The sequence below is a fragment of the Accipiter gentilis genome, chromosome 1 (assembly GCF_929443795.1).
Source record: "Accipiter gentilis chromosome 1, bAccGen1.1, whole genome shotgun sequence".
Lineage (NCBI taxonomy): Eukaryota > Metazoa > Chordata > Aves > Accipitriformes > Accipitridae > Astur > Astur gentilis.
Genome location: NC_064880.1, coordinates 36,907,934 through 36,931,747, shown reverse-complemented (window position 1 = coordinate 36,931,747; position 23,814 = coordinate 36,907,934). Strand labels below are relative to the sequence as shown.

At 64.8% G+C, this 23,814-nt stretch overlaps 2 protein-coding genes across 2 annotated transcripts in view; one reads left to right on the top strand and one right to left on the bottom strand.

Annotated features, from left to right (window-relative positions):
- ASIC4 (acid sensing ion channel subunit family member 4) overlaps positions 1-9,625 on the top strand; it is a 30,152-nt gene extending 20,527 nt beyond the window's left edge. Inside the window, exons 2-10 of the mRNA XM_049810080.1 lie at positions 4,473-4,617; positions 4,802-4,929; positions 5,021-5,180; positions 5,590-5,646; positions 5,745-5,898; positions 6,245-6,336; positions 6,655-6,734; positions 7,077-7,181; positions 7,428-9,625. Coding sequence (XP_049666037.1) covers positions 4,473-4,617; positions 4,802-4,929; positions 5,021-5,180; positions 5,590-5,646; positions 5,745-5,898; positions 6,245-6,336; positions 6,655-6,734; positions 7,077-7,181; positions 7,428-7,547 — 1,041 coding nt within the window. The 3' untranslated portion in view covers positions 7,548-9,625. The remainder of the gene's footprint in view (positions 1-4,472; positions 4,618-4,801; positions 4,930-5,020; positions 5,181-5,589; positions 5,647-5,744; positions 5,899-6,244; positions 6,337-6,654; positions 6,735-7,076; positions 7,182-7,427) is intronic.
- Positions 9,626-14,230: 4,605 nt separating this feature from the next.
- Positions 14,231-20,986, bottom strand: CHPF (chondroitin polymerizing factor). Its single transcript, XM_049810095.1, has 4 exons — positions 20,589-20,986; positions 18,819-19,383; positions 18,441-18,623; positions 14,231-17,946 (listed from the first exon to the last, which is right to left on the bottom strand). Exons 1-4 carry the CDS (start codon positions 20,897-20,899, stop codon positions 16,684-16,686), a joined length of 2,322 nt encoding a protein of 773 aa, XP_049666052.1. The 5' UTR covers positions 20,900-20,986; the 3' UTR covers positions 14,231-16,683.
- Positions 20,987-23,814: the final 2,828 nt, after the last annotated feature.

Genomic DNA, 23,814 nt, shown 5'->3' with positions numbered 1-23,814 from the left:
ACCCGCCGGCGCCGCACGTGCCGCAGCTCGTTTCCCTCACATGAAAATGTTTGGCTGGAAGCTTAGAGCGGCCTCTTGTCTCCTCGGAGCAATCAGGATTTGTCGCTGCTTGCAATGTTTAACGTCGTCTTCCAGAGGCTAAATACCGTGGGGAGCCGTGTAAGCCGCAGAAATACCTGCGTGAGCTGGGATCAGCCGGAGGCTGGCACAATGGGCTGGCAGTAGCGGGGATGGGGGACCGGGAGTGTGTGGGGCTGGTCCTCGTGCCCCCAATGCTTGCGGGTGGGCTGGCATGAGCCAGGGTGAGGATTCTGGCAGCCAGCACTTTGCTCCCACTGGGCTCCCCGCAGCAGGGGGGCAGGACGGCAAGCCTGAGGGGTGTGGGAGGGGACTTGGGGGGCCCCGGAGCTCTGTGAGATGGGGAGGAGGATGCCAGGGCTCCCAGTGATCTCTGGCTGGGATCCGCCTGATGAGGCACAAGCAGCTATTTCTGTCAAGGTCAGCGTGTCTCCACGGCAGAGAGCAGGGAAATGAGGAATCGTGTCGAGAAATTACCTCCCTAATGGGGTCTCCCCTGCACGTGAGCGCGGCGCGGGGATGCCAGCACGCAGCAGCTGAGTGGGGAGATGGGCATGCGGTGCGGGAATCCTGCCACCCCAGCCCCAAGGCTACGGCACCCATGGGTGCCCAGCGAGCGGAGCAGGGTGCCCGGGGCCCCGTGCCCCAGGCGCCGTCCCCAGCTGGAGACATGTGTTCCAGCCCTGCAAGGTGCTTTTCTGGGTCAGCTGCAGGGAGGAAATAATTTTCCTGGTGCAGGCAGGCTCTCCTCTGTCCTTCCTCCTCCTCCTCCTACTCACGCGCTCCTGTTACCTAATTGGGTTTGTCATGCTGGAAAGGCAAAGCCCTTCAGGACTGTGCTGTTCTCTCGCCAGCGCGATTTCACAGCTGGCCTCGGCACCCTGGCAGCCGACAAGTGAGTAACTCGGCTGGGCGCCACGGGCACCCCTGCCCACCCCACGTGCCCCTGCAGCCATGCCTGCCTGCCTGGGGCTGCAGGGGACGGGGGACAAGGCCAAGGCCACCGCCACCGCTGGACCTTCTCCTCCAGCCATGCCATCGTTGGTCCTTGTCCCCGAGCTGCCTGTCCCCACATGCCCCAGCCGCTACATCCCATCCCCATCCCTCGCCCCGCTCCAGGGCGATTGCGATGCTGCCTGGAGATGTCTGAACGGACACGAGATGGAAGCGTTCAGAGAAATGACATTTCCTCCAGCCTGGGAAGCTCATCCTCCGTTTAAAGAAAACTAATATAAAAGCTGCCCTGGTGTGCGAGGGGCTGATAGTATCAGGCTGGCAGCCTCCGGCTCTTGGAGCCACAATAAATCTCAGCAAGGAGCCGAGCCAGCTCGAGCAGCCCCACGCAGACGCGCCGGCACGGAGCGGGGGGGCTGAGCCGTGTCCCGGGGATGGTGCAGGGACACACAGGCTGGAAGGGGACAGCTCAGCGTGGGGTGGGGTGACCCACTGCGCTGGTCCCGAGGGTGCAGAGAGCAGGGAGCCCGCGGCAGTGCTCCTGCCCGCTCACGCCGGCATTTGTGCCGTGGCGGGGATGGTGCCAGGACCGGTGGCAGCTCTGGGGCGTGGGGCCACGTGGGCGGCGAGGGCTGCCCCACAGCCTTGGCTTTGTGTCCCCAGGGAGCTGGGCTCTGTCCCTGGGCTGCGGCCCCGCCAGGGCGTTCGCTCCTCCAGCAAAGCAAGCAGCAGCGCTGGCATCCCGTGGCGGGTGGGATGGGGACCGTCCATCCCCAGGGCACACCGTGCCGTGGGGCCGGCTGCTCCCCACGGCCGCCTGGCCAACGCTGCCGTCGGCGGGGCTGGGACGCTGCCCCCCCCCCCCCCCCCCCGCTCCCACCCCGGGGGGATTACGATAGGAGCCAGGGCGCGGAGCTGGGGTGTGGGGGGCCAATCCTGCCTGGCCCGGTTCTGCCCTAGGGCTGGCGGGGTCGGGCCGGGCCGGGCGAACGGGAGCCGCTGGGGAGGGCGCGGGGGGGCCCGGCGGGGCCGGCGCCGCGCACCCTCCGCCGCCCAACCGCGGGGCCCTGCTGCCCCCTGCCGGAGCCCGGCCCCTGCGGGCCGCCCGGCCTGTGGCTGCCGGGAGCCGGGGGCTGGCCCCGGCCGGGGCCGGTGAGGGCCAGAGCCGGCGCCGCGGGCGCCTTCGGGCTGGGCTTCGCCCCGCTGCGGGGCAGGGAGTGCGACGGAGGCGGGGCGGGAGGGAAGCGCCCTGCCGCCCCTGGGCACCGGAGATGCCGCCCACTGCCTCCGCTCACCTCCCTCGGCGCCCGTCCCGTTCCCTGAGGCCAAGCCCCCCACGTTCCTGACCTGCCCGGCGTCCTCCTGCGCCTGTCGCCAAGCTGCCAGCTTGGATCCTGGCCGGGTCCCCGGGATGGCTACGGAGCCATGTCTTGCTCAGGCGGCAGGCCCGGCAGCATGGACGGTGCTAGGAGTCACCGCCGAGGCGAGCGGCAGCTCCCCTCTTTCTGGTCCCCCCTTTCACCGCCACCCTCGTCCTGCCCCAGCTGCCGTGGAGCAGCAGGGATGCTGCCCTTCACCGGGGGCACGGTGGCCCTGGCTGGTCCTGGGGCTGCAGGACCCCCGGGGCCAGCCCGCGCCTCGGCGGGGCTGGTGCTGGCAACGGCGGGTGCCTGGGAGCGGCGGCAGCGGGAGATGAGAGGCTGCCGGGGAGTGCGGTGCTGAGCTTTGAAGGCACCCTGACAGGCTGTCGGGGCCCCGCCAGCCGCGCTGACAGCCTGGTGCAGAGACACCCCCCCGCCGCCGCCACGCTCTGATCACAGCCTCGCCCGTCACTTCAAAGCACCCGCCGGGCTCAGGTGGGCTCCCACGCAGCCTCCTGCCCCATGGCTCCATTCCTCCTGCCCCACGGCCCCGCTTCTCCCACCTCACGGGGTCCAGATCCACTGAGGTCCCCAGCTCCAGGATGTGGCATTGGGGACCAAGGTACACACATGGTCCCAAGCAGCACTGGCAGGAGGCAATTGCGCCCCAGGCCTGGCACTGTTCTGCCTCTGTGGGGCAGGGCCCCCAGCCCCAGAGCAGCCATGGTTGGGGACCCAGAGGGTCCAGGCAGGGACCCAGCAGGGACTGCAGTGCCAGGGCAGGGGACGAGCTGGGGTCCAGCATCCCTGGGCATGGGGCTCACACAGGTTGGCTGGGACAGGACATCACCCTCTGGACACTGGTGCCCACCATGCTGGGGCACTGGGGGCTGCCAGTTCACCCTGCCTGGGGTAACGCAACACAACCCCCCCCCCTCCCCCCCCCCCCCCCCCCGTCCCAGCCTGGCTCAGGGAGGAATTTTCCATTCCCGAATGGAGGTTAGGGGAAGGCGTGTGTTTGCAGCAGCCCCCTCCTCTCCCTCCCCTCGCCCGTCAACGGAGCAGCTCGGGAAGGCACCTGCCATGTTCGCCTCCAGGAAGGTGCAGAGCAAAAGCCTCTCAGGAGGAAGAGCTCCCTGGAAGGGACCGGGGACCCCGGGCAGCCTCAGGGGCAGCCTGCACCCCACTTCCCAGAGGACCCACCCTGCCTGCAGCCATGCCGCTGCCCCTTGCCTGCTGCCAGGACAGGGAAGCCCTGGTGGTGGCTCGGGACGGCGGCGCTGCCCAGCTCACCGTTGGCATCCTGCGAGCCACCAGGATCCCCGGGCTGCACTACATGTGCACCCGGCCGCAGTCCCGCCTGCGCCGCCTGCTCTGGAGCCTGGCCTTCCTGGCCTCCGCCGGGCTGCTGGCCACCGGCACGACCGACCGCCTGTACCACCTGCTCTCGCACCCCGTGCACACCCGTGCACGCCTCGCCTGGGCCTCCCAGCTCCGCTTCCCGGCCGTCACTCTCTGCAACCCCAACCGGGCACGCTTCCTGCACCTCACCAGGCCCGACCTCTACTCGGTGGGGCAGTGGCTGGGACTGGCCCAGGAGAACCGCTCGCTGGTGCCCGAGATGCTGGCCATGCTGGGGGAGGACCGGCGCGCGTGGCTGACGCGTCTTGCCAACTATTCGCGCTTCTTGCCGCCCCGCCGCTCCGAGCGCACCATGCAGAGCTTCTTCCACCGCCTGGGCCACCAGATCGAGGACATGCTGGTGGAGTGCCGCTTTCAGGGAGAGCGCTGTGGCCCCCAGCACTTTGCCCCCGTGAGTCCCCACCTGGCAGGGGCTGGACAGCTGGGCTGCCCTATGAGTGCTGGGAGCGATGCCTCATACCCCCCAGCAAGGGTGGAGGGGTGGCAGTGTGTGTGTGGGAGGCTTAGATGAGCCCTTCCAAGGCCATGTGAGGCTGTTTCCTCCCCCCCCCAGTGCCTCCATGGGATTGGAGAGAGGCCCCTGGACCTCAACCTGCTTGCAGAATGCCCTGCCAGATCCCTGCCTGCTCCCTCACCCCTCCCTTTCTCCATCCCCAGGTCTACACACGCTACGGTAAGTGCTACACCTTCAATGGGGACCGGAGGAACCCGCGGGTGACCCGCCAGGGTGGCATGGGCAACGGGCTGGAGATCATGCTGGACATCCAACAGGAAGAGTACCTGCCCATCTGGAGAGAGACCAGTGAGTGGGGCCGTGCTACGGGTGAGGGGTGCTGGGAGGGAGGGTTGCTGGGCAAACGGGGAACCCTGGGGTGGGCTATGGTATAAGCGGGGTACTGGATGGGTGCTGGGCTCCAGGGTGCAGGGGCAAGGCTGAGGTCTGTCCCCATGGGCAGGCATGCAGCCCCTGTGTCCTTTACCCGCAGACGAGACGTCATTTGAAGCTGGCATCCGGGTCCAGATCCACAGCCAGGATGAGCCACCCTACATCCATCAGCTGGGCTTTGGTGTCTCACCCGGCTTCCAGACCTTCGTCTCCTGCCAGGAGCAGCGGGTAAGGCAGGATGCCCCACAGCCCCTGGGGAGGTGCCCACGGGCACCCATCCCGGCACGGCCCTGCAGCAATGCCCCTCTTGCCCTGGCAGCTCACCTACCTGCCGCAGCCATGGGGGAACTGCCGGGCCAGCGTGCAGGGGGAGCAGATGCTGCCCGGCTACGACACCTACAGCATTGCCGCCTGCCGCCTGCAGTGTGAGAAGGAGGCCGTGGTGCGGAGCTGCCACTGCCGCATGGTCCACATGCCAGGTGAGGGGTGCGTGTGGTGGCATGGGGGCACCCCGCTGCCCCGATGGTCCTGCATGGGGGTGCCCTGGCCCCCTCCAGCCTGCATCCAAGGACCACCCCCACCCCATCCCTCTGCGCCCAAGGGGCCCCCCTGCCCCATCCTGCTCCACTCAGGGACCACCCCATCCTCTCCGCATGCTGGGTCAGTCCCTGTCCTACACACCTTACACCCCAGGCCAGCCTCTCCCCTGTCCACCTTGTACCCAGGGGCCACCCCTGCCCCAGCCAACCTGCAGCCGAGGGCCACCCGTCCCCATCCCCTCCACAGCCAGGGGCCACCACTGCCCCATTGCCTTTAGGGGAGTGAGTCAAGGGTGGGGGGCAGAAGCGGGCCAGATTCCCACCCCCCTGACCAGCTGCTTCTCTGCAGGCAACGAGTCCATCTGCTCTCCCAACGTGTACATCGAGTGTGCTGACCACACGCTGGGTAGGTGCGGTGGCGGGCAGGAGGCTGGGGGCCAGCCGGGGGCGCCCGGGGAGGGGGCCGGGGGGGTTGCAGCCTTGCTGACGGGTTCATGCCCCCAGACACCGCGGTGGAGGACAGCCAGGAGCGCTGCAGCTGCCCCACACCGTGCAACCTGACGCGCTACGGCAAGGAGATCTCCATGGTGCGCATCCCCAACAAGGGCTCGGCACGCTACCTCGCCCGCAAGTACAACAAGAACGAGACCTACATCCGGTGAGTTGCTGGTGCTGGGGTGTGCCAGGGGGGTGAGCAGGGGGCTGGGGACCTGGCACGGACAGTCCCTGCAGCATCCTCTGCTTAGGGGTGGCTGCCACTAGAGCACCTCCCTGACCCATCCGTGTCCTCCCAGCCCTCCTGTTGGCATCTCCCCATCCCACAGTCCCTCCTGGCCTGGGACATGCCCCTTCTGTGTCCCCACCACACCAGCCTGAATATCTCACAAGGGCCCTGGGAGCACTTGGGAGCTGAAGGGCTGGGGGACAGGGGAGGTTTGGGGGGCAGTGGGGGTGGAAGGGTCAGTGACCAGCCCTCCTTGCTGAGCACTATGGTGTCCCCACAGGGAGAACTTCCTGGTGCTGGATATCTTCTTCGAGGCGCTCAACTACGAGGCCATTGAGCAGAAGAAAGCCTACGACATTGCTGGGCTTCTCGGTGACTCCCCCCACCTTCCCATGGGACCCTGAGGCGCAGAGCTCTGGGTCCCAGCCCCAGGAGGACATGGGGCTGGTCGGGGAGGGACCACACAGGGCAGGAGCCGGCCACACACTGGCTGAAGGGTGGCATGCTGCTGGCCGTTCCCTGTCCCGCATGTCCCCTGCTCCCTCCATCCTGCCACCCCTGCCCCTGTGACCACGCTGTCCCGCTCTGTCTGGCAGCCCTGGCACTGCCTGCAGTCCTGCTGGCCCACCCAAGGCTCCCAGCTGGCTGCACAGCATCTCGCAGTGACCATCTCCCCCTCTTCTTCCTCAGGGGACATCGGGGGCCAGATGGGCCTGTTCATCGGTGCCAGCATCCTCACCATCCTGGAGATCCTGGACTATGTCTACGAGGTGCGCTGAGCCTTCAGGGCTGTGTCTCGGCTGTAGGAGCAGGCGAGGTGCAGAGTGGGGATCAGGCTCCCCAGGGAGGGAGTGCCATGCATGGCCACCCCAGAGGGCTATTATACCCCCCAAATTGGAGAACACCCAGCAGGACGCAGTGGGGGGAAGACAGGTGCCCCCAGCATCCCTTGGTGACCTGAGGGTGGTGGGCAGAGGTGCTGTCCCCACTGTCAGCCCTGTCCCCCCCCGGCAGGCAGGGGAGCGAGCAGCAGGTCCGTGCAGACTGGGGTGCCCACACACGGAGTGCTGCCTGTGTGTGGGTCTGGGGATGACCCCCCCATCTGCACCCAGGTGATCCGGGACAGGGTGAGCCGGGTCCTGCGCCGCTCCAAGCCACCCCTGAAGAAGCCCTCGGGCAGCATCGCCACGCTGGGACTGGAGGAGCTCAAGGATCAGGTACCCCCGTGGGGGTGGGCAGCCCAGGGGGCTGCGAGGACAGGGCTTGGGCAGCATCCGCCCCTGCCCCCGGGGGAAGGGGCATCGTCCCAAGAGCGAGGGACAGCACAGCTCTGCAATTGGTGCCCTCAGGCTGGGTGGCAGGGAGCTGGGTGCCCCGGGGGTCTCCTGGGGATGGGCTGTGCTGGGAGGGGGGGACAGGGTGCATGGGGCCTGCACCCACCCCCCTGACTGCCATCCCCACAGAGCCCCTGTGAAACGCTGGGCCGGCACGTGGAGGGCACCTACAACGCGGGCATCCTGCCCAACCACCACCACCGCCACCACTACCCTCACCAGGGCGTCTTCGAGGACTTCGCCTGCTAGGCCAGCTCGGGACTGGGGGGGGGCAGCCCCCCGCCACCCCCCTCCCCACCACCCGCATGGAGAGGGACCGCAGCACCGGGCACGGTGGGCACAGGCCCCTGCCTCCCCCACCCCACTGCCAGGACCGGCCGGGCCGTTTGGCCCCAGGGATGCCGCCGGAGCTGCCTCGGCACCGGCACCGGCACCGGAGCGGCCCCCCCAGCCCTTTTGCCCATCCTTTCCACTTGCCCCCAGCACGCGGGCTCAGCCCCGTCTCAAGCACATGGCGTGGAGGGGGATGGGCACGCCGGGGGGCTCGGGGGAGCAGCGGGGTGCGGGGCAGGGCCGCCCTGGCAATGCAGAGCATGCGGGGGGTAAGCTGGGGTTCCCGTGAGCCCCTCCAAGCCCTCCCCTGCTGACCCCTCCTGGGTGAGGGTCTCTGCCCTGCACGGTCCCCCCCGCCCCGGGAGAGGCGTTCCTGGAACAGCTTCCCCCCCACCCCGGCCCAGGGACAACCACCCTCCCACCTTCCTGCTGCAGGGCAGGGCAGCATTGCAGGGCACCCCTCTGAGCAGCACGGCCCCCCCGGCCAGCCCAGGGACACCCCACCTGCAGCCACACCTGCATGGCACCACCCTGACCCCTGGCACCACCACCACTGTGACACCCCCCCCCAAACATCTGCCCCCCCTTCCCTGACCTCATGCAGCCTGCCAGGGCTGCGGCACCCTCCCCATTGCTGTTTCCAGCCAGACCCCTGCACTGTGACACCCCCTCCCTCCAGTGTTGACCCCCAATAGCCCCCAGTCATCGCGGCACTGCAAACCTACTGCCTCCCCCATCTCCTGCCCCCAATCCGCCGTGCCCCCCCAGCCCTCCCCGTCCTCTCCTTACCCAGGTATTGCCCAAAGCGGCCTGTCCCTTGGTGCAGCCGCCCGGCACAGCCCAGGCGGCGCGGGTTGGGGGTCCTGCCCTCGCTCCCTTGCCTGTCGCCACTCTTTTGCACCATGCACGTACCCCTTGCCACGCTCCCACCCCCCCGGGTGCTGAGCACCCGCTGTGCCTCCCCCAGACTGTACATGGTTAGGAGGGTCCCCCGTGCCCAGCACCGCCCGGACAGCCACAGCTTGACCCACCGGCCGGAGCCTCGGCCAAGACCAACACCCACAGCCCTCCTGCCTGCCCCGAGATGGCAGGACCCACGGCAGGACCCACGGCAGGACCCACATCGCTCCCCCTGTCCTGTCGGACAGTGCCTCCTCCCCCTCCACTGTAGCAGACACCAGCGCAGGGCAAACTGCCCCAAAATATCTCAGGAGGGGGGGGCGGGCTGGCAAAGCCCCCCTCGACACAGACATGCGGCAGAGAGGGGGACTCCAGGGCAGGAATTTGGGACCTCTGGGGGAGGCTGGGGTTTAGCCAGGCAGCCCCTTGCCCTGCCGGTTTAGTTCCCATCCCCGGCACCCGCAGACAGAACGTGGCCATGCTGCGCTGTGGCCAAAGCCATAGATGCAGGAGGGGCCATCATCTTTGCAGCACCCAAGGCTCCACACGTGGGTGATGCAGGGCAGGGACCGGAGTACCAGGTTGATGATGTGCCCGGCAGCCCTGGCTCTGGCTATCCGCAGCCCAACGACCCCCCAAAATATGCACCCAGGTGGAAACACGTTCCCTGTCAGTGCAAGCACCCAGCTGCATGGTGTCCCGTGTCCCCCTGCATGGGGGGACACACAGCAAGCCTCCCAGCAGGGCAGGCACAGAGGTGCTCCTCGGGCCCCCCCTCCAAAGCACCCCGTGTCAGCTCCCCGTGGGGTCCCCCCACCTGCAAGCAGGAGTGCCCCCCGCAGGAGTCCCACGCATTAGCCCGGGGATGTGCCACGGCCACACGAGTCAGCCCTACACCAAGGTCTCCTGCAGTGGGCAGGGGGGTGCAGGATGTGGCTCCCTCCCTGCCAGTAGGAGCAGCGAGCCCCGAGTGGGGTGGGCACGGGCACCACGGCGGGAGGGCTGGTGCGAATGCCCTCGTGCTGGTGAACGTGAGAGATGTGCGTCACTGTTTTATAAATGTACAAATGCTCCCTAATAAAGAGGCACAAGTAGGTCCGGAGCTGCCTGTGAGGGCTGGGGGCAGGAGGCAGGGCTGGGGGGGTGCAGAGAGGTGGGGAAGCTGGTCCCACCCTGGGGGGAGGTGGTGGTGGGACCCAGGGAGCATTTTACAGCCCTGCACCCACATGCTGGGCACTGCAAGGGCCAGCATGCTAGCTCACCCAAAGGCGAGCATCTCTGCATCGCTGCCCGCAGAAAACCTCGCCTGCTGCCTAGCTCTTCCAGCCCCGGCATGTGGCAGAGGTACGGTTGTTGCCAGCTGGGCAACAGCAGTGGGAACTGCCAGAGCCATACCCCAGTCCTCGAATCGCTCCCCGGGTGAGGGCAGGCACCCCACCAGTGGCCCACCAGGCTCTATCAGTTTCCAGTAGGTGCTGAGGTAGGAAGGATGGGCTCCTGCCCCCCTGGGGGCTGCTGCAGGGTGGGGAGCAGATGGGAGGGCAGAAACATGGGCTGGGGGTGCTTTGGGGTTGCTCCACAGATGCTCCATGCTGGAGCGGCACCCCGCACCCCTGCCAACACCCAGGACCCTGTGCAGGACCCGCTTGCCTGTGGGATGCCCCCCTGCCATACCCACGGCCCCTCTGCTCCCATGCCTGTTACCAGCACCACGCACAGCCCAGTTAAAGCCCGATGCTTATACTGGCACTGGCCTCACACAGGATTACCAGCATGGTGCCAGCAGCTGCCTGCTCCTCCAGCACCCGCTGTGGGCCATGAGCCCCGTCCTCCTGGCAGGGGGGCACGGCGCAAGCGAGATTGCAGGGGTACCATCAGCTGTCCCACGGTGGGACCTCCAGCAGGACCCCCCCTACGGGTGCCATGGGCAAGGAGTACTGGGTCAAACCGAAACAGGGCAGGTGGAGGATGGGGGGGGGCAAAGGGGGGCCCTGCTGGGGCAGGGCCCTGGGGCTTTCCCTGCCAGAGGTGCTCCTGAATTCTCCAGACCCTTCTCCATCTGCCCTGGCCACCCTGCAGCGCAGACAAGGGACAAAGTGGGAGACAGGCATTGGCCTCACGGTGGAGGCTGCCAGCACCGGGCACCGCAGGTTTCCCTCTAAACCAATGAGGGCTGAAGATGCCCAGGTTAGCTGGGTGCAGCTGGGACACAGGATCCCATCCCACAGCTCACACCATGCCCTCCGAGGGGAGCACTGGGGGCAGGTCCTAATGGGAAAAGCAGGGAAATAGCTCCATCTTCCACATCTTTTCATCACTCAGTAAGAGGATCAGGTCCTTTTGGGGTCCTTTGGGACAAGGCTATCCCTGCCACCAGGCCCTGACCCATCTGCCCCTCCAGGATGCCGTGCCACAAAGCCACCTTCATCTACACCAAGGCCGTGATTGGGAACTCATGCTGCCTCCTGCTCCGCAGTGAAGACATGTCGGAGGAGCTGAGCGAGGAGGAGAGCAGGATCATGCAGCAAGTCGAGCGCCCAGCGCTGGAGGTGCTGGAGGACGTGCTGAGGAAGGATCGGGTCCTGATACAAAACCCGAAGGTTGTGGTGGTGCTGGCTGGGGAGGGCAAGGGCTGGGCGTAGCTCACTGAGATGCTGCTCCGGTGCCTCATCTCCCAGATCCAGCAAGTGGCTTTCTGGAAAAAAAACCCACAAGGCCAGATCCTATGCCTACAGGAAAATAAAGGTGATTTTGGAGGAGCAGGAGTGAAGCATGGCTAAAGGAAAGGCTGAGCAGCCTCAGGATGGGTCCAAGGAGCCCTGTAGTGTTAACCTAGTGAAGACTTGACGTAAAGTTATTTTTATCAGTTGCTTTCAGCACCTCTGTTCTTTAATTTGGCAACTTCCTGGTGGCACCTAGAGATGATACCTGTCTCCCACCACCTCCAAACAGGACGGGCAGGTGAGGTGAGCCCAGCATCCCCCCCACCTGTGCCGTGCCTGATGTCCCAGTGCAGATGGCGCTGGGCTGGGGACGACCAGTGGGATGACCCAGATTTAGCACTCCAGGGCCAGACCCAAACCCCAGCCTGGTCGCCCCTGCGTGCCCCCTCCCATGCTACATCCGTCCAAAGGCCACCAGGTGTCTGCTCCTCCCCAGGGACGGGGCCACTGCCACCCAGGGCTCGCTGGGCTGCAAAGCGATGTCAGCCCAGCCCAACGCTGCTTGAATTGCCTGTAATGAGCCACATGAAATAATAGCTGGGGCATAATTAGAAGGGGATCCGCTATAGTGAAGCGGGCCCTTAATATTAACGAGTGCAGCCCTCTGGACAAACGCCAGGCACCTGACTGTGGCAGGACCGGCTGTGCTGGCAACGGCTCCTGTCACCAGTGGAGTTGACAACCCCAGCAGACTCGGCTCCTGCGGGATGTGGTGCCAGGGCCAGGGAAGGGGCATCAGGATGGAGCAGCTGGTGAAGATCCCTTCTGCCCATGGGATGGGCATCTCCTCGGGCACTTTCCGCCATGCCACCACTGCCACACACTGCGATTACAGCTGTTCCCAGGGAAAAGCTGCGTTTCAAAGAAAACAAACATCCAGCTTGGGAGCAGAGGGGCTGGAAGTGAGCCCCGGAGTGCAATGGGACATGTGGCCTCGCTGCTGTCACCTCCTCCCCAAGTGCCTCCTGCACGGAGATGCTGGTGGTGACAGGCAGTACCTGGAGAAAGGAGTGAACCTCAGCACCTCCTGATGATCTGAGCGTGCCAAGCTCACTGCTTTGCTCCTGGCTGTTTCCCCATAACCTCCTTGCTGGGAAAATGGACCGGTGGTGCCCATCGGTGGGGCCAGGCAGGGGACACACAGCCCTTGCTTTCCAGTGCTTTTCTGGCTCCTGACAGCAGGCAAGCAAGCTGGAAAAAACAGCAAGGCAATTAAAATAAAAATCCAACTGAGCTGCCTGCCTCTCCCCCCAGCCCCACAGATTCAGACTCCTGCAGTCTGCCGGTGCTGGGGCTGTGTATCCCCGGAGGGGACGTCCCCGAGGAATAGCTGGGTGTGCTGACACCCCGGTGCAGGGAAACCCCCGTGGGCAGGCACACACCAGCAGCAGCGCTGCCTGCACTTACAGCTACCAGCAGTTTCCCTCTTCATTGAAAGGCTCTGATTTCCCCGAGCTTGGCCAGAAAAAACCCTGGCCAAAGTCCCCAGACCTTCCAGAGGGGCTCGGCAGTGCACTGGGCTGTGACCTGGGGCATTGGGTGCAGGCAAAGCCCAGCATCTCCCTGCCTGCTCCTCCTTAAGCAGAGCAGTTTCTCCTGCCTTCGCTTGCAGCCAGGAGGAAATGTTTGCCGGGGTTGGGTCCCACTCTGTGGCTGGCAGAGCTGCTCCTGCGGGACAGGCAGCGGGGCACTGCTGGCCGCTTCCCAACGAAAGCACAGGGACAAAAGGGCACTACTGTGCTTCCCCTTGCCCTCCAGCCCTCTCCTGGCACTGCTGCGTTTCCTACATCCTCCCAAACATCAGCCATCGAGCTGATTAACGTTGCCGGGGCTGAAGGAACTGCCGTGGGATTTAGTGCAGCCAGAAGTGACACAAGCAGGACTAGAGAAGCAGGTTTTGCCTTCCCTGCTCACAAGCTCACTGCTACATTTGCAGAGAGGTGCCTGCATGACTGTACAGGGGAACAAATTTGCAGGGGGGGGCAGAACAGCAGAGCAGCAGCTTGAGTTTTCCCCAGTTTAAGTCCCTTTCCTTGCCATGGTACAGGAAGGAGAGGGGAGGCATGTGCCCACCCAGCCCCAGTGCACCCAGCCGGCCCCCCTCCTGTTTCCGAGTGCTTTGCTCTGAACTGGCCCTTCATGCCCTCTTCCAAACAACTCCCCAAGAGGAACTTGCGTTATGCTTCTCGAAGGCCGTGGTGAGCCAGTAATGCTTTTAGAAAATTTTCTCGAGGGAAGTGCAAGTCTATGGGCAGCAGTCACGTGTTTTCTCATGCCCCATTGGGAAAATTGCCCTTTCGCTGCTCTGCCTCTGCAACTGCGTCTGTGCAAAAATCCACACATTGTATGGAAGTACCAGTCAAATCTGAACAGGGATTGCAGAAAAGTCCCTGCCTGCTCAGCCGCCCACTTCAGCACCCGGGCTGGTCCTCCCTGCCTCTTTCGAGAGCGTCACTGTCCCAGTCCAGTGCCCTGCCTGCACCTGCCAGCCCTCCGTGGGCAGGAGGGGGGCAGAGCGCAGTTGTGCCCATGTCCCCATCATCACACAGGTCTTTGCCATTGCCCAGCGAGTCCATTTACTTCACCCAGGCACAGGAAGGTTGTTCCTGGCTGTGGCGAAGCAGGCCAGCCCGCTCCTGGCACCAAACCCCTTCCCAAAGCTTTGCGCATCCCTCCCCAGGGTTTCAGCATGCTTTGATGCTGCAAATAACCTGGCAAACACCAAAGCGGCTTCAAACCCTGACAGTTCCTTTTAAAAGGGAGCAATAACTGCGCTGGGAGAGCCATGAGCACTGTCACTTGCTTGTACGTACGTCGGAGCGGGGGGGGGCTTCGCTGGTGTTGATAGTGCAGAGCATTAAGTATGCAAATAGCTCTAACTCAGTCTGGGCAAACAGCAATAAGGAGGCAAGAGCAACTCTATCTAGACCATCCTGCACCAATTAAATGACAGTTCTGTGTTTCTTTTCACAGCCAACTTGATTTGAAGCTGGTTTGCTTTATTACCATTTGGATACTCATTTAACACCTAATCACAAGCAACTCCTAGGTCTGCATTTCAGAGGAGAAATGTATCTGTAATGGACCTGCATCCACCTCACTCCCTCTGTCCCAGATTCACATTTAAAGGGAATTAAGGATGTGCTCAGGGAAGATCAAAACCAGAAATACTCAGAGCAAGCTAACAGTTATCAGCTGAAATATAATAAAACTATATTTAAACAGATACGCGCCTACGCTGTGGATATGAAGACTGGAGCAGGAATATATGAATGAGGTATCTTTGGGGAAGGCATGCCACAGCCCAGGGGCTTTCCACGAGTTTCACTGAGCGCTAACAGCCCTGATAACTAACAGCAAGTAGGTTCAGTTAATTTTCTTGGGGATGTCTTTGATACGTGTGTTTCGTGAACAAGTAAAACGTGATGACCAAAGGGCTAGTGGGAAGAGCACACAGAGCCATGAAAATCATGCCTGGAGCAGACAGCACAGGCAGGGGACACAGTCCCTGCTCATACTGCAAATAGGAGCGGTAGGTGGTGAAACAGTCCAGGGCAGGAGTATGCTGCTCCGCCTGACCCAGAACTGGAAACCACAAGATGCTGGGAAGCCCCGAGATGCAAAACAGCCCCAAAAAGGGTGAAACCAACATAGAAAGGGCAGGTTCAGCCCTAATGATTCAACACAGTGCTCGGATACAGTTTCTGGTCCTGGAGTTTCCTTCTGAGCTAATCCCAGATGCTGGAAGGCAGAGCTCACCCCACTTGGGCACCCAACCTCTGCTCTGATGTGGGCCAGGAGTTCCCCATTACCCACGTACAGCCCATGAAGGCTGTTATAGGGACAGCACATGTGGACACGGCTGCACCAGCTGCTCACTGCAGTGCTTTTCCACCTGCAGCCAGGCCTGAGGAGGACTGGAAACCTCATTAGTGGGACCATGAATTTATGGCACCAGGAAAGACAGAGCATTGCCCAGAGCTCAGCACACTGCACACGGGCACCTGGGCTTCCCATGGCAAGAGGCTCAGCATCCTGCTGCACCACCAGTGACTGGTAGCAGGTAGTGACAGCACGATGGCCCTAGGGACAGCAGGCATCAGAGGAGGTCCAGGACTCCTGCTGCAAGCCCCCAGGGGTTCAAGCTGGTATTTCCAAGCGACTGCTTGGCCTAGCACCTGCCAGCCTGTCCATAAGCCGACAGGCTCCCCAAGGCCTCACTGAAGAGAGGCAGTTGTCTCCCAGCTCAGGTAGAGGATGCTGCAGGCAGCTTGGGGAAAGCAGCATCCCTGCAAGAAAACAGTCAAGCCAGCTGCAGCCAGATTTTGTATAAGCAGCCAGCAGCTACCACCACACAGACCCCCAGCAGGATACCCAGAGGTGCCCCAGGGAAGAACTAGCTAGACCCACTGGTTCATCTCTCTGTTTTATTAGTGTAAATGCACCCCCACCCCCCCACTATTAAATACAAACCAGGAGCAGAGAGCGGCTCCTCAGTCGCTTTCTCCTTAGGAGATGCGCAGCCAAACCCTCTGCTGTGCCCACCAGCGCTGGGCACCGTGTCCCCCAACCCCGAGGGTGGCCCCGTGGTGGGGAGGGCTCTCACCTCTGTCTGGAGGCTCTCATCTGAGGGCTGCGACCTCCGACGTCCTATCAATACTGCGAAGGCCAAAGCGGCCTGGGTCACGGTTCCCATGGGGAGCAGCTCATGGTATGTGAATACAGCAGGATCCCCTCCGGCACCCCCTGCGCTCACCAGCCCTGGGGGCCAAGTCCCCCCCAACTCTGACCAGCTGGGAGCACTCTGGCTCGCTGCCAAGTGGCAAAACCCTGAAACCAACCTCCTTATTGCTTTTTTGGGGTGGGATGTGCCCCATCCTGCTGTCCAAGCCTGTGGCAGGCACAGGGACATGGCCCTCCCTGCATGGCCAGGCTGATGCTCCGAAGGAGTGAGGGACACAGCCCTGTCCCAGGGTACTGGGGGAACCATGAGGGATCACCCCCAGACCCGTGGCAGTCACAGCCCTGCAGCAGGGGGAGGCTTGGTCTCTGCGTGCCCCCGGTCAAGGGGGGACAGCAAGGGACAGGGCAGGCCCATTGCCTCCCCACTAGGCAGGGAGGCCAGGACAGAGGGATGGGGCCAGTGACCAGCAGCTCTGGGGTGAGGAGCTGGGCATTCTATCTCACAGCTTGGTGACTCCAACCCCACCTCGCCCCGGGGTCTGCACAGCTGCAGCTGCTCCAGAAGGACCCGGGCACCCCAGGCTGGCAGACCCCGGCCCAGGCAGTCCCAGGGGCCCAAGTCACAAGCTCAGGCACCGGCGATCGCTGCAGCCACTGGGAGGAGGAAGACTGATTTGGGCAGCAGAAGAGGTGGGGTGGGCAGGCAGGCACGGCAGGGCAGGGCCAGCCCCTCCGTGCCCTGGGATTCAGGTACTGTTCCCCTGCTCCTGCTCGAAAAGCACCATGGCCAGCTGGGAGCGAGAGCCTACGCCCTCCAGGCTGCTCTGCACGCAGCGGTGGTAGATCTCCTCGCTGAGCCGGGGGTTGCAGGCCTGGTGTCGGTAGCGCTGCAGCAGGGCCGGCTCCACAGCCCGGAAGACGTGGAGGTTGGAGTACTTGATGAACATGTCATAGATGTCCAGGGTCTCCAGGATGTCCTCATTCTCCTGCACATCACCTGCCATGCGGGTGCGTGCTGCCATGTAGTCAGCGTTGTAGAAGCAGGCTTCGTGGAAGACGTCACGGTCGAAGCGCCCCGCATCCCGCAGCAGGTCCAGTGTGGCGGGCGGCACCTGGTTGTGGTAAGCAATGGTGGGGTTGTAGCCCTGGAAGTGGATGGGGAAGAAGACCTGCCAGTTGTTGATGGTGTTCATTCGGCAGCGATTCAAGAAGTCAATGGTGACCTCTGTCCCCACGCCGGCCACGAAGAAAAGCGTGTCCACAGGATGCTTCTTGGAGATGATGTCCATGACCTTGATTTGGGAGGGTGCATCTGTCTTAACACTGATCCACGGGATCTTCACCTCTGCGTACTTGCGCTCATACTCAGTGATCTGGGCCTTCACAGGGGCAAAGATGTCATTCTGGGTGACCTGCTGAGCCTCGAAAGGGTCATAGATGAAGAGGAAGGTGAGCACCGCATTCTCACTACTCTCAAAGGCGGCTGCGGCGTAAGCCTCCAAAAAGCGGGCAGCGTGGTCCCGGTCGTGGGCCGTCAGCGGCAGAATGACATTGATGCGGCTGGCCTCTGTCACATAGGGCATGGGGATGATCTCCACCTCGCTGAGGGGCCGCACCAGGTGCACGCGCTTGGTGACAGAGCGGCTGTGCCCCTTCTGGGTGACCACCTCCACCTGGAGGTCCAGCGTGTACTCCATGCCACGCGTGGGGTCGAAGCGCCGGTACCCGTTCACCAGCTGCTGCTTGCGGACATGGAGCACCGGCTGGTACTTGCGGTTCAGCTCCTCCATGGCCATGGCCACCACGTCGGCCACGTCTGCCAGATCCACGCCACGCAGCTCGCACTTGGGGGAGCCATCCACACAGGCATAGACCTGCTCCTCTGTGAAGTAGTCCCAACGCAGCACCTCGAAGCGGGTTTTGGGCTGGAAGGGGGGCGGGATGCCAACAGGCCACGTGGCACCATGGTCCCCATCAGCAGACAGGCTGCTGGCGTTCTGGATCTCCAGCTGCAAGAGGAGAGATGGAGGAGTGAGAGCCAAGGCGAGCGAAAGTAGGTCTTCCAGCGCTGGCTGCAGGCAAGCTGACTCCCGATACTCAGAGATCAGCCACTCCTGGCCCAAAGAGCAGTGCCAGAACAACTCTGCCTTCAGCCTGCAGCACCTCAGGTTTCCTCAAAACAGCACCCCGAATGTGGCACACCACCTCCATCAGCAGGACCCGTGTCCTCTCCCACCCGGCCTGGCCTTTGCTGGCGGACCTCAGCACCCTGCTGGCTCCATCACCTTGAACCACCACAGCAGCTGCAGGACCTGTCCAGGTCCAAAGCTGCTCTCCAGCCAACACTGCTGCCCCTGCAGCCACATGGGCTCAGCTCATCCCATCCCACAGCAGGTTCAGATGAGAAACCCTCATATTAAAGTGGAGAGGTGACACAGAGCAACCAGAAAGCCCACAGGGAGGCCAGAGGAGCCCAGACCCTCCCAGCCAAGCCAGGTCTCACCTGGAGCTGCTGGATCTCCTGGTAGGTCCTCTCAAGCTCCACCTGCGCAAAGTACTTGTGCAGCCGGTACATCTGGAGGGGATCCAGCACAGGGTGGACAGTAAAGGCGCTCTGGAAACGGAGGTCGGTCTCCCGCTCGGGGTCTGCATTCTTCCCCAGCTCAAAATAGTGGTAACGCAAGCCCTGCGCCAGGCAGGAAAGATGGGTCACAGCCAGCCCCGACCCACGCTCCCACCCCAACAGCTGCCAGCACAGCAAACTCAAAGGATGACAGGGCGCAAGGGCTGGTCCCCCAGGACCTGGGAGCCCACAGGGAGGTGGGCAAACACACCAGACCAGGATCAGGCTCTCGGAGGCCATTTCCGCTGCAGAACCTACCTCGTGTTCCTCGGCACAGTTGACAGCTGTGTAGTCGATGATGCAGCGGCCTAGCCACTCGTCAGGCCGGGCGCTGAGGATATCATTGCGGCAGCTCTCCAGGTGCTGCTGCAGGAGCAGGAGGAGGCTGCGGGACAGCAGGTAGCCAAACCCCCCGTAGCAGTAGCGTCCCTCAGTGTCCCCGCCAATGAACTCCTCGGGACGGCCCAGGTAGAGGTGGGTGTCAATGCTCAGGTGGGCGACCAGGCGGCTGATGCGGTGCGCCTCCGTGTAGGTATCGTCCTGCACCAGGAAGAACCAGTCGAAGTCGTTCACATAGTGGTCCAGAAGGTACCTGATGGTCTGGTACATGTTCCAGATGGGCCGCTCATCACTGTGTGTCACCACCGTCATGCCGTGGGGCACCTTGCGGCCCCGTGTGCCTGTGAAGTACACCAGGCGCTCCAGGCGGTGGGCCAGTGTGCGGTTGACAGCCACCCCCAGCGTGTTCAGCGTGCTCTTGGAGGTGAGCACACCCACGAAGAGCCGCTGCCGCATCCCCAGTTCTGTGCTGATGTACCGGGTCCTGCAGGAGGAAGAGAACATCTGGCCCCAGGGCACTGCACCCCACCGGCATCCTCCCTGTCCTCTCCAACAGCGCCGACCTCGGTTCCTCTGCAGGAACTGCTCCCAGGCTTCAACCACACACGCAAGACATCACCCCAGTGGCACTGGCTGCCGCTACGCTTGGGCAAGAGGCACAGCAGAGCGCTCTGCTGAGGTCCCCCCCAACCTGAGACCCTCCGCTCCCCTAAGCCAGCCAGCCTGGCTCAAACCGGAGGCTCACAAAAGGCTGAGCGCAACTAAAAGAGGGAAACAGGACTGCACACCCCAGCCTCTAGTGGGGACACGACCCACCAGGCACCCCACCACACTGCCAGCCCCAGCCAGGACAGCCGAGCTGGAAAGCACCTTCCCGCCGCCCCTGCCAGACACGCTGCTCTCAAGCAGGCAGGCAGGCGAGCTCACGCTGCCCTCCCGGGGGAAGCCAGGCCCTGCTGGGCTGGCTGTGTCCCCCTCCCCACCATGGCCCCCAGCTGCCCCACTCACAATGACTTTCAGGTTTCATTCTCCCAGCCCGGCGCAGCGGCAGGAAGCGACAACCCCCCCCCCCCGCAACCCCCCGGCCCCCAGCCGCCTCCTGGCACACACTGGCCCCATTCAGCCCCCTCCATCCGCCCACCGCCTCGCTGGGACAAGGAGGCCCTTTCACTGCCTGCTCCCCGTCATCCCGGGGACGCCAGGACAGGCCGCAGCCAGCCCTGGAGCAGGCTGGAGTTTGTGGCACTGGGTGGGGACGAGGCCACCGCGGGAAGGGTCCCTGCTAAGGCAGGGCAGGGTGCCTGGCAGCACCCGCTGCAACAGGAGACCTCTGCACAGCGGGCAGCAGCGCGGGCAGGAGGCTCTTCGGGCGCTCCTGAGGAGGGCAGGGGGGTAAGAAGAAGCGGGGGTGTGGGGGGGGGGGAGGCAGAGGCAAGGAAGGGAAGCAGCAGGGAAAGGTGCCTGCAGTGAGGAAGGTCCGGCTGCGGCCCCGGGTGGCTGCAGGGAGCGGGGGGAAGCACAGCGCCGGGTCACCTGTAAACCCCCCAGCACCGGCCCGGCAGACACACGCCCACAGCCGGGCACCGCGGGCTCGGCCGCAGCTACTCCCCTCTAAAGCCCGGTTAGCGCCAGCCGGCTCCCGTCCTCCGCCGGGGCCCCGCTCCCCCAGCCCGCCCCGGCCCCCCGCACCTGACGGCCTTCTTGGCGGCCCTGCCGGGGCTGGGCGGGCGGTAGGGCACGACGCGGGGCTCCCAGCTGTCGGCGCCCAGCCCGGCGGGCACGGCGTTGGGCCTGCGAGCCGCGTTGCCGTTGGTGTTGCCGGGGCCGGGGGGCGGCGCGGGGCCGCCGTCGGGGCGCGGGCGGGCGGCGGGGCGCGGCGGCGGCCCGCAGGGCTCCTCCACCCAGGTGACGCTGAGCAGGCTGAGGGTGAAGCCCAGCGAGACGCCGATGGCCACCGGCCCGGCGGGCCGCAGCACCGACAGCACCAGCGACAGCCGCATGGCCGGGACGGGACCGGGGGCGGGGGCGGCTCCGGCTGCCGCTGCCGCTCCCGCTGGCGGCGCCGCCGTCCGACGTGTCACCCCCTGGCCCCGCCCCGCCGCGCGTCACCGCGGGCGGCCCGCCCCGGCCAATGGGCCGCGCTCCCACCGCCGCGTCACGGGGCGGGGCGGGGAGAAGCGGAGGGGGAGCAGGGGGCGGCTTGGGGGCGGGGCGAGGTTGCTAGGAGACCGCGCGGCCTCCCCCCCCGCCGCCACCGCCCCCCCCACCTTCCCCGTGGGGCCGGGCCGTGGGGCCGGGCAGGGGCGGGCGTCGCAGCGGGGCTGCCCGGTGGTTCCCCGGGCCACGGGGTTCGCCCCCGGCGCTGTGGGGCGGCGGGGCAGCGCCCCCCCGGCCCTGGCCGCCCGCTCTGAAAGCGCCCTCCGGCTCAGAAAGCACATTTGCCCGGGCCGCGGCGTGGCGGGGGCCGGGACACGGCGCCTGAGCCGGCTTAAGGGGCGGATTTCCCCGGGCGGGTGCCGCGGGGCTGGGGCACAGCCGGCCCTTTGTTCCCGGGGCTGGGGGCGCGGGGGGGCCCAGCCGGGAACAGCCGCTGCGTCCCCGTCCCTGTCCCCGTCCCCCACCCGGGACAGCCCAACCCACGCCGCTGGCGAATTCGTGCTGGTCTTGAAGCGCCACGTTCGCCTTCTCAAATCGCTGCCTGGGGGTCTTCCAGAAAGCGTGGGCAGCGGCACTGGAGTCTTCCTGGGTGTCCCCAGGAGGTGACCGGTGGTCGTGGGTGGGTAGGTGGGTGGATGGGTCTGAGGCCAGGAGCAGCAAAGCACGGCCCACGGGCTGCAGAAGGCAGCTGGGCATGGTGGGTGCCCGGGGAGCAGGCGTGCAGGAGGGCAAGCGGTGGCTGGAAGACGTTTGGATGCAGAGCAGCAAACCGTCCTGGGGCAGAAGGAGAGTGGGCAGAGCAGCAGGAGATCCCAGAGAGTCAAAACGGGACCAAATGAGGTGGGATCCGCCAGCCGGGGCCAGGTCACCATCCCACTACGAGCTGTCTGTGGCACACAGCCATCGTCCTGCTGGCCGCTGGATAGAGCCCCCGGGCAGACAAGAGCTGGAGGAACCGGCTCAGGGCAGAGTTTGCCTCACATGCGGAGCCTCAGGCACGGGAATGATCCGACCCAGAAGCTGCAAGGCCAGCAGCCCTACACGGCCGCTCAGTGCCAGGCATTGCTGAATAAGGACAAGGAGGAAGACGTGGCCTTTCTGCCTATTCCCAGCCCGTGGCTCTGCTTCCAGCAGCCTCGCAGACTCGGGGCTCTCAAGTGCCTCTGGGTTTACTCTGGCTGGTGGGGACCCCATCCCACCCTCCCCATGAAACACAGCCCGCCTGCCCCAGGGAGCGCCGGCAGCCGCAGAGCATGGCAGGCCACTGAGAGCAGGCGGGAGCCCGCTCAGCTCCAGGGTCTCTTTCATTTTCTGGAACAAAGCAGCCTGTTTTCATCAGGAAGCGGTTGGCAGCATCCCACCCCCCAGAGATACGGGACCATCATCCAAGCTCGGCTCATTTTCATAGGCCTTTTTCTCCTGAATAGGCCAAGACAAGCAATAGGCAAATGCGGTCACGTGGATGGCAGTTTAATGAAGAACATATAAAAACTAGAAACTGAGGGAATGCGATGGGACGAGGAGATGCCAGAAGGGAAAAGATGCAGAAGTAAGAAATGAGCAGATATTTTCCATGGACAAAGGCCAAAAAGCAGGCATGATCATAAACAACCGAAGTCGCCTGTTTTCTGTACACAGAGAAACATGTTAGAAATAGGTATATTTGATTTCCTTAACAGGTTGGAATATTTAATATTGGTCACCTTATACAAACCCAGATAATTTTACATGAGCGATAAGAGAGGTTTCATTCTGAAAGGGCCCTGTTGATCTGAGCTTGTGTTTAGACACAGGTGCAGATCGGAGAAAGCACTGAAGTTTTCAGACGTGAGACCCCGAGCTCAGGAACACTGCATGGAGACGAAGCTGCGGGCAGAGCAAACACCTCCCCAGGGCTCTCCTGGGCAGTGGCTGAGCCCAGGGCCCCCGTGCCCGGCCCCAGATCCCGCGGGGGAAGCAGCCGGCGGGCAGCAGCGCCGTTCCTCTGGCAGCCCCTTCGCAGCCCCCCGCCAGCTGCAGCTCCCGCCTTTGTCTCCCCCGGCGTTGGCGTGGGGCTGGGAAGGGGCTGCCAGGGGAACGGCGCTGCTGCCAAGAGACTTCTCCCTGCCAGCATTTCCCGGGGGTCTCTGGGCGCCGCAGCCGGGAGGTGCCAGCTCCAGGGAGGTCTGCTGCTGCGGAGCTCCATGTCCTCACACCTACCCGCCGCGCCTGCGCCTCCCGGCCGCTCGCAGTGGCACCGCTGGGCAGCCTCTACAGGTGCCCCCTCCGAACCCGTGGCCCTGGCGCAGACCCCTCGCAGGCTGCACGGCACGGCACGGCACGGCAGGGCCCTGTGGGCGCCTGACGCGAGGCTCTCCTCCCGCGGCCCTCACGCCCACGCCCCGGCACGCCGTACCGCTCCGTCCCCGGCGCGCCCTGCCCAGGGCCCCGCAGCCCTCGCGGCCGCTGCGCGCCACGCGGCACAGGCGGCCTCGCGCGCGCCACCCCACCCCACCCCACCCCGCCCGGCGCGCGCCCCAGGGCGGCGACCAGCCCGCGGGCCCGGCGCGCCCCGCCGCGCACGTGCCGGCGCGCGGCCCGACGCACGCGTCGGGCGCCCCGCCCCGGCCTCCGCCCCGTCCCGGCGCACGCCCCTCCCCCCGCCGAAGCCCCGCCCCCGTCCCCCCGGAGAGGCCCCGCCCCCTCCCGGGCCGGCGCCTTGACGCGGCGCGGTGACGTCAGGCGGAGCTGTCCGCTCAGCACCGCGCGGCGGGCCGCG

What these genes read in the sequence shown, in the direction of transcription:
- CHPF (XM_049810095.1), bottom strand. Translation starts at nt 20,899, where the DNA reads ATGCGGCTGTCGCTGGTGCTGTCGGTGCTGCGGCCCGCCGGGCCGGTG. An exon ending in GCCGCCAAGAAGGCCGTCAG is followed by an intron (nt 19,384 to 20,588) that starts GTGCGGGGGGCC and finishes TTCCTCCTGCAG; the next exon opens with GACCCGGTACATCAGCACAG. An exon ending in AGGAGATCCAGCAGCTCCAG is followed by an intron (nt 17,947 to 18,440) that starts GTGAGACCTGGC and finishes CTCCTCTTGCAG; the next exon opens with CTGGAGATCCAGAACGCCAG.